The 9,268-nt window shown below is 45.6% G+C and overlaps 1 protein-coding gene across 1 annotated transcript; it reads right to left on the reverse strand.

Moving 5' to 3' along the window:
* Positions 1-310: 310 nt before the first annotated feature.
* On the reverse strand, positions 311-6,583 carry fgf10b (fibroblast growth factor 10b). The gene is made up of 3 exons (XM_074670906.1): positions 6,118-6,583; positions 1,315-1,418; positions 311-949 (listed from the first exon to the last, which is right to left on the reverse strand). Exons 1-3 carry the CDS (start codon positions 6,581-6,583, stop codon positions 758-760), a joined length of 762 nt encoding a protein of 253 aa, XP_074527007.1. The 3' UTR covers positions 311-757.
* Between the last annotated feature and the right edge of the window lie 2,685 nt (positions 6,584-9,268).

Genomic DNA, 9,268 nt, shown 5'->3' on the forward strand with positions numbered 1-9,268 from the left:
TCAGTGTTCTCCAGGGTTTCTCGTATTACTTGTGAGAAAATGTGGTGCTTTTTTTCCTGCAAACTCTCCTCCATTGATGAAAGTTTGTTGGAGTATTCAAGAAGCAAGACAAATGTATTGCAGAGGAGAAAGGTGATATTTTATTTTCACATAATAGAGTTCCTATAAAAAGTTAAGAATGCAGAAGGAATGTTTGTCTTGTAAGTGTCCCCTCCAGTTAAATATTTCACAAAATAAATAAATCATATCAATACAGTCAAAAACACAGTGGTTAAGTATCCAACATTTGCCTTATATTTGATGTACCCTCTATTTCTTGCTGACAGATATTTCCTAAACAAATCCCATTTCGTAGCCTTGTCTTTAGGATGTGGATAGTCTGATGTGTCACAGGAGATTATGGGTTATAAATAACATCTTTAGATACTTCTGCATCTACCACAGTTCAAAGCTAAGACAGTATCTTCTGTTTGGTCTGCATTACACATGTACTCAAGTTGCAAACTGTTTGGCACAGAGAAAAGGATCAGTATTGCATCCCGTGCCCCAGAAAACACAGATATCATCCTCTCTTATCAAATAAAGTACATGATCCCAGCTGAAGTCAGGAGCAGAGACCGTATTTTTGTGTAACAGTGTTAGTGCCATGTTTCCAAATGAGAGATTTCTCAGTGAGTGTCTTTATTTTACAGATATTTTGAAAACCTCTCAGTCCAGTGCTGCATATCCGCTTTCTACTCCACTTAGTTTCTCCAGTTTACACCAAAATTGGAAGAAAGTGGGTGGCCGTGTTCCTCCTGCGGGTTTTCTTCCCTCTCAGCGGCTTCCCGTGGACAGTCAGACCCACAAACATCTGCCGCTTCTTGTTTCTCCACTCGGCTGATGCGTACGTGTTGTAGCCATTCTCCTCGATGCGCTCCTTCAGGGTGCAGTCAACGCCAAAGTCTCTCTGGAAAAACAGTAGGTATTATGTTTCAGTGTTATAACTCCGACATGAGAGGTTAAGGCAAAACACACATCATTTTCCCGTGCAAATCCATTGTGGTTGCAGACGGTGCCTTGTTTATGTACTGCTCCTTAATCTGTACTGCATGTTTGGCTTTTTTGTGTTTGTGCAGAAACTGGTATGTACTTTGAAAATTGCACAGTTCCTTCTCCTGGAGGATCACATGTGTGTACTGTTCCTGTAGAGATTTGAGACTGACCCATTATTTAGGGAAGTAAAGATAAGCGGGGGGCTTTGATAAGGACAGAAGAATCTCACACTATCTCTGCTCGGGAGCATTCAGTTTGACCTCTGACCCGGATACTCACCGCTCCATATAGCTCTCCTTTCCTGCTGATCGCCAGATAGTAGTTGCTGTTCATCCCTTTGATGGCCACCACTCCCACGTCCACCGATGTAATTTCCAGAATACCTAGGATTCAAGAGAAGACTGATTTGTCAATGTGTTGTACCATCTACACGTTGTTCATCATCTGACAAAGTAAAAACAGCTTAGACGGCTGACTTATCCTGAAAAGAAAAACAACTTTTTTTAGCTACAAGGGAAATAGCTAAAATGCAAATATGACGACAGACTGGTTGACACTTGCAACAGCACACAGACCAGTGTAAATCTATAAATTTGCTCCACATCTGTCAGAGTAACTAATGAGTAACCACATGTTGCATGCTCATCTCAGGGCACTCAACATATGAGAACACACAGTGTGGGAACTCTGAGCAAGGTCACATTTTCCTTTTAAGCACATTCATCATTTCAGTGATATTATAAAGCAACTTTACAACCCACACCTGTATAACAGATTCCAGCTGTGCAGGCCGTTTAGTTTCTAAATTAATGGGTGGAGACCGTAGAGATTCTCTGATTGTTTATGTTCTGTTTGGTATTTAGCTTTCCAGGTCCCTATACAAGTAATTCAGGTTTCTCGTAGGCTATTAGAGAGGCTAATTTATACCCCAGTTAACAAGGGCAAGCTTTTCCTGCAGACGGCTGTGGTTATTTGTGTGGTCCCAGTATCAGAGGTCAGAGAGATATAACTTCCTAATGTGTCCTTTGACCACTGAACCCACTTGTCTCTTCTTATGTGTGTGAGTGTGTGAGCAAGTCTCCCCTGTTCCCATGGCATGTTTGATTTCATGCCTCCCTCCCTCACTTCCTCTCCCCACTTCCTGCGAGCTGTCGTTGTTTTACCCTGATAAGCACACATATGTGCGCACACACACACTCACACTCATTTGGACACACACACTTTGGCGTGGGGGGTGTGAACTCCAGAGAGCCGACGACATGCTTTGATCAGATCAGATCAGTAGCCCCTCCTCAGTCGGATGACTGTTTGTGTGGCGAACCCACTCTCCGGTGACTGGAGAGGGGGCGTCTGAAAGCTGCCAGCCAGGTACATGAGTGGACGGTGGATGATGCAGGTGTGTGCCCCCCATTAAAGAACAAACCTCGTCTCAAAAACCACAGCAGCATCCCTCCTCATCCGTGAGGTCTTGCCTGTATCGGTTTCTAGTTCAAACAGTGGCACCTCAGGGCAGTGAGGGCTGAAGCGGCTAAGGCGGTGGTGTGGTGGGGACTGTGACACAACGGCCATTGAAGATCTGAGAGGAGCTGGTTTTTCTGTATGGGATCGGGTGTCGGGTATGGAGTGAGGATGTAAGACAATCTATGGCAGGCTCTGGCTGCTCTGTAAACATGGGAGGGATGAAAGGAAGGAGAACAGAGGAGGACAGAGGAGCCATGACAGTGAGACTGGGGGTGGAGTGAGGATTAGTAAGGCTGTAATGATCACTGATCAAAGTCAGCCACCGGAGGCAGGGGCGAGACAGGTTGTATATACACACACACACACACACACACACACACACAGAAGCACATGCACTTCGGCACATTTGCACACATGGTTAATATTGCAGCAGGTGAATGTGCACTTGTACACTCAAACCTGGCTGTGAAACTCAGACTCTCCATTCACTCCTCTCTGCGGCACATTGAGCTTATTAGAAATGCAACAACAGAAAACTCGCTTCTCATTTATTTTCCACCAGATCACAACATAATCTCTGAATGGTGCAACAGTGCCGTGTATGTGGTAAACTTAACAAACCGCATCATGCAAAAAAAAAAAAAAAAATGGTCTCGACTCAGGCAGCCACATTCAGCTGTTTACATGGTGATCCAGCAGTTTGTCTTTTGCATGCTGGTTGCTTTTTCCTAATGTGTGGCTTTTTTGATACGCTCTGTTTGGAGTTACAGCACTAAATGGTGCGTTGGTTGTGGAATGGAGGCGCAACAACGCCAATGAGAATTAAGGGTGGTTTTTCCACAGTGGGATGCCAAGAAGTATGCGCTTTGCAGCGTCTTTCTCTTGCTCTCTCACTTTGCTCCTATTTTTATATGAATGTTCACAGTCTGCACAAAAATAACATTTGGACAGATAAATGATTGGCGCTATTCCCATGCAGAGAAATGGTTTGTAGTGAGACATAAATCAGGATTTATAGCACTAACACTTGATAAGGACCACACTGAGTGTATTTACAGAGCAGAGACATCCATCCTCTTTCCGTCCTCACAGGAAAGCTATACATCTCTGCCCTTAAAACCTCCATAAGAGCACCATGTGTGTTTTTTTCCCCCACGCAGAAGGCCGCTGCTTTGATTAAAGGAGATGAATGTGCACTAAGACTTGCACACACATCTATGATCATGCACACACTTCTTGAGCCATGTCCATGAGCATCTTGCACACATGGCCTGGCCCCTACAGCACACACACAGAGTGGTGGCCCCAACACACACACACACACACACACACACACACACACACACACACACACACACACACACACACACACACACACACACACACACATGCATGATCTTTGACAGGCTCGTCCTCTCACACCATCACAGCCGAGGATAATTAACTAAACCCTTTTACCGCCAGCTTTTGCATTAGTCCTGTTTGGCAATATTTCACAGACAGGCCGTCCCGGGCCGCTGGTAGTCGATAAATTCAAGAGAAGTCATCTGTGAATTATAGATTGTTAAATTATGCACTCAGGCCATGCAGATAGCTCTTAAGCTGACTTGAACATAATCTTCCTCCTTTCCCCTCTGCCTCTCTGTAACCTCAGCACAGGCTCCCAGCGGGTTGGAAAGCCATGTGGGACAGTTTTGCGCTGGCATCCCCATAAATCTGTGGGAGGCTGGATACTGGCTCTTTAACAGACAGTGTGCTGGGTCCTCACAGGGCCACATGCAACACCTAAAACCCATGTCTCCAAATCCTGCACACCTCTTAGACAAGACAAATATTCAAATGAGGGATGTAAAAAATGAGCTAAGGTAGAATTTGAATGTATCAAGTTTTTTTCTGGCTCAGGAGAAAGCAACCAGTCGTTCTCTCGTTGCTAAAAAACTTGATATTTTGTCACTTCAAGGGACCGTAGAGGGTCTACAAAGGACGTCAGCCCTGAGATCATGTCTAGCCCCAGGGGAGGCAGCAAAGACTGGAGCTGCTGTTGTGTAGTATCTTTTACCGTGAGAACCTGATACTGGGCCACATAATCCACACACAGTGTCCCCAGACCCCCTCAGGACACAGCTTTTTGATGGCCCCACCATTGATACTGAAGACGCACTGCTTTGATGTGGCCACAATGATGTTCAGCTGTGTCATTCATGAACTTGTACCTCTAGAGAGAGTCCTCCTGTGCTCCCATTCACCTCCCTCTGACTGACTCACTCACTGACTTTTGAATCAAGGCAACACACTCCTAAAAATGAGGAGCTGTGCACACTAAAACAAGGAGACAGACGTTTAAATCACCTCCAAAACAGCCATAAAGTTCAGGCTCACACACTACTATCATGACAAACTGAGCGAGACTTCCTCACGCCACTCCAGTTTTACAACTTAAAAGAAACCACTAGCGAAGGCGGCAGTAAAGGCATCGCAGTGTAACACGGTCAGTAAATAAAGTTGCCTCTGTCATGACCTTGTCAAAACAAACATCTCCCCTGACATTCTGCCTCCTCGTGCCATTTCCCCCCAAAGTCTCTTTGATTGAACGTGTGGTTTAGCTCTCCCAGGAGGAACATTAAGAGCTTCCATACACACACACACACACACACACTCACCGGTCAGGGGGACAGAGAGAAACAGGGAGGGAAAGAACATATACAAGTGTGTGTGTCAGTAATAAGCGAGCACATGTGTCGTCGCTGGCTGCTATATGATCACACACCCACTGGCGCATGTGAGTCCCCGCTGGCTGATAGGCACACACACGTAGCTCAGTGGGAATGCTAGAAGACTGATGTGGATAGTTTTTTTTTAACTGACTGATATGCCGAAACATACAACGTGTAATCACTTTAAAGACGTGTTCCTGTGAGTGAGCACGTCAAACTGCTTTAAACAAATGTCTGATCTGTGACTGAGGGTGTGTAATTTGCTCCTCGCTGGCTGGCAGGCGGGCAATCTGAGTGGGAGAGTGAAAGAGACACAGACACAGAGAAAGAGCTGCGAGAGCCTAAAAGCATCAATGAGGCTGACATCCATATCCTCAGCCCCCACCACCACCAACACCACAACAACACAAGGCCTGTTCTCCTCTGCTTGTTATCAGGTCTGTTTACTCTGGGCTGTGAAGACGGCCTGATAATGGCCGGGTTATCTGCCCCTGCTCCTTTTTAAACCATCTCAGAGCTACCATCATTGTGCTGAGTGTTTGGACAGCACAGATATCGCTTGGATGTCTGGTTTAAAACAAAAAGAGACGACTCTAATCGGGATTGCTTCAGGAAAACTACAAACTAGTGGGCAGGCTGGTGGTCTCTGGAAATGGATTAAGATTTTCAGTTAAGTTCCCGTTATTTGGTGCTTGCACTCAGTTCTATGTCTTTAGTAGAGATATTTGTTGTTATTTTTTGCAAACGTTTGGGATCAAGACAGACTTTGGCAATCAACACTTAATAATAAGTGACAACCAAAACTAACAAAAACTTCTCAAGGCTTTCACACGTGTACAATGTGGAAGTCCTAAGATGCCCTCTTTAAGTCTACTGTTAATATGAATTGATCTTGGGAGTTACTCACTGAGGGGGTCATCTTTGCTCTTTGTCCCGTTGACCTTTCCGTCCCTGTCGATCCTCAGAAAAAACTTCTGAAAAGAGTACAGCTTCCTCCTCCGTATGTCCCCTTGGAGATGAGGGTAGCTGCGCACATGCCTCCCCTGCCCTCCTCCAGCCCGACCCAGTGGGCCCCTGGTGGCTCTGGGTCTAAAACCGACCTCAGTCTCAGAAACGTTCAGGGGAACCCTGAGAGTCCGTGGGTTTGTGTGTCTCAGTCTGTCTCTGCGGTTCGGATGGCAGACTGCCCCGGTCAGAAAGAAGGAGAGAAGCACAAGAGCCACCAGGACAGGCAGGGAGGGGAGCAGTGTGGATGACCTTAGTCTGGAGCTGACCCCAGATCCAAATCCAGAACCAGAACGAGCCCCAAACCCAGTCCTGGAGCCGGACGAGGCAGAGGCAGCCTTACTCCCTCCAGCAGCCCATCTGACCATGGTAGTGTGCTGTGTGGAGGACTAGAGGCAGCCTCAGAGCCTGGGACATGCTGCTGGGGGCACGGAGAGGTTGAAAGGGCAGGGAGGTGAGCCCTCCACAGTCCAGAGGAAGAGAAGGTCCCCTGAAGAGTCCAGATTATGTACCACCTGTATGGAGATCTTAAATTCCCTCTGAATAATCTGACCTGTGGTACGCCTCTTCAACAAGTGTTTGAAGCTGATAATCCTCTGGGTTTTTTCCACTGATTAAGTTTTAGACTGGTGATCAGAAAATCTGCAGCCAAAGTCTGTTTTGGAAAATAAATCAGTCTGATAAAGCTTAAGAAAATACTCAAATTACCCTGTTTGTGTACTCCAGTAACAATCCTGTTTTCCACTCTCCTCTGGGTTTCTCTGTCTCTGAGAATTGTTTGTGAAACGGCTGGTTTCAGTCGTGCTGCTCCAGTGTAACCTTTGTATTTCCATAAAAGGAAAAAAAAAGAAAAATAAACAAAGTTCAGTGTTGTCCTGGTAGAAAGTTTGCTGTGTGTAAAGATCCTTTTATTTCCAGTGGAATCAGCAAAGATGCAGCAGGCAGAGTACCTGTCTGATGTCTGCTACTCTCCACATGTTTCAAACTGAGGAGGAAACCCAGGATTCAGGACTTAAAAAGGAGCGTTGGTCAATCCAGGCGCATGTCAGATAATCCATCTGTCCCCGTGTGTTGCCCCGCTCCCCTCTCCCTCTCTCTCTTACTCCCTCCTCACCTCCCTCCCTCTCTCTCCCCCTAAATGACTCCACCTTCACGCAGCATCGAGGTAACAGTCTGGGGAGGTCTGCCTCTCTCTGAGTCAGACTCTTTCACCTCGTCCTGTCTTTAGCCCCTCGATGCGAGGATTCCTGATGTGATGGCCTCACCTGAAGGCCGATCACAGAGAGTGCCTGTGTGTTGTGGTGTGTTGTGTTGTCTTGTTGTGTGAGGCTGTCTGACTCTGTTATTTGATCCCTCCCTCCTTTACTCAACTTCCCCTCTCACATATGGGAGCAAGTACTGCTCTGCATGTGTGTGTTTGTGTGTGTGTGTGTGCATGTGTGTGTGTGCATGCCTACGTACGAGCAGATTATGAGAGTGGGTGAGATAGCAGGGTTTATCTGAGTGGATGCAGCAGGGCAGGAAGAAGCTGTCTGCTGGTATTGGATCAGACCTTACGGCTACAGATTGTGGTGATGATTGCTTTATTGGTTAATCAAAGAGCTGGCCTGTTCTTATACTTTAAGAAACACGACCTAAAGTTGACATTTCCAATCTGTATGTCATGCTAATTCATGTGCAAAAACCTGCCTGCAAGGTAAAGCTGAAGCATGATAGGGATAAGTATCTCAAACTGAAATGGACCCACTTATTACTCATTAAGATGTGACAATCCTACAAGAGTCTTCCTCTATCTCTTCAGATAAAACTCATATTAAGTTTCTGTTGCCGGTTCCAGTCTGGATGCAGGCTTATCGCGGCCCATCTTACGGAGGCCTCTCTCTTTCCCTGAAGGTACTCAATCGCAGCTTGTTATCTCTCCTGCAGCGCTGTAATGCAATGAAGCTCTCCCGTTTCACTCAGCAGACCCTCGGCCTTCCTCTGTGACTCAGGTGTCTGCGTGGCTCTCAGCCAGTCAGACTCTCTTTTACCAAGTGTGCATCATTTGCTCCTCAAGGTGAGGTCGGACAGCACAAAGTCAGGCAATGTCACAAAAAACTAACATGCAGAATGATGATCACTGCCCTCAGCAGCTGAAACTCTGGCATATAAAGCTTTATGGCTGATTGTTTCTTGTGATTTGACTTTCAAACCAGCTCCAGTTTCAGATAAAAGCAACTCTGACAAAATCCAGACATCTGCAACAAAGAGTTTTTAAGGCCTACTAAGAAAATAACGATGATCAAAGCTCATAAAGTGACATTTTTAACAATTCACTGAGATAAAACAAACTTCTTCAGCCAGTCTTATCTCTTTCTCTTGAACCTTGTGTCTTCAACGTCATGATCTGTCCTGTTTCTCTGCTTTCCTCCCCTTAAGTCCAGGTTTTTAGTGCTTGCTTTAATGTCCGTCAGCCGGAGCAGCGGTCTGGTCTTCACTCTGGTCTTGGCTTGGTTTTATCTGGAGATACAAACAAAGCAATCTTATCAGAGCTTCCTTTGTGCAGGGCCTTCCCACTGTGATAACCTAAATCAGTGCAGAGGACACGGAGCTGGGGGGAGCAGGCCTGAGTTTTATTGATCACTATGGCTGCAAATATTGTGGGAAAAAAAGAGTTCTAGTTTCTATTTGCATCAGTAAAATTTGCCTCCAACAAACATGTTAGGGATTTTGAAACATACATGTATTAGGTATTAAAAGAAACCCAGAAAACATGGCTAAGTTTACGGAGATAATTTGCAATTTGGATTCTTTCTGTTGTTCTTTATTTTGCTCAATGGACCTTTGAATCACTTAAAACCAAATTACTGCTCCATTTCTTGAGCCTAGGATGGAATTACTTATATAGGCACGTGAAAAATTCTCAACTTAAGCCTAAGAGACTGGAACTGTGTAAATACACCATAAACTCTTAAAGTTCCTACCTCTCACAGAGACCATCCTCTGAATGTTTCTCACAGGGATGTCAGCCTGCAGAGAAACTGACAGCCTCACAAGATTTGCAGGATTTCTTT

This window comes from Halichoeres trimaculatus, unplaced genomic scaffold (assembly GCF_033239565.1).
Source record: "Halichoeres trimaculatus isolate MK-OKI-2021-1 unplaced genomic scaffold, fHalTri1.1 fHalTri1_scaffold_5, whole genome shotgun sequence".
In the NCBI taxonomy this organism is placed as follows: domain Eukaryota; kingdom Metazoa; phylum Chordata; class Actinopteri; order Labriformes; family Labridae; genus Halichoeres; species Halichoeres trimaculatus.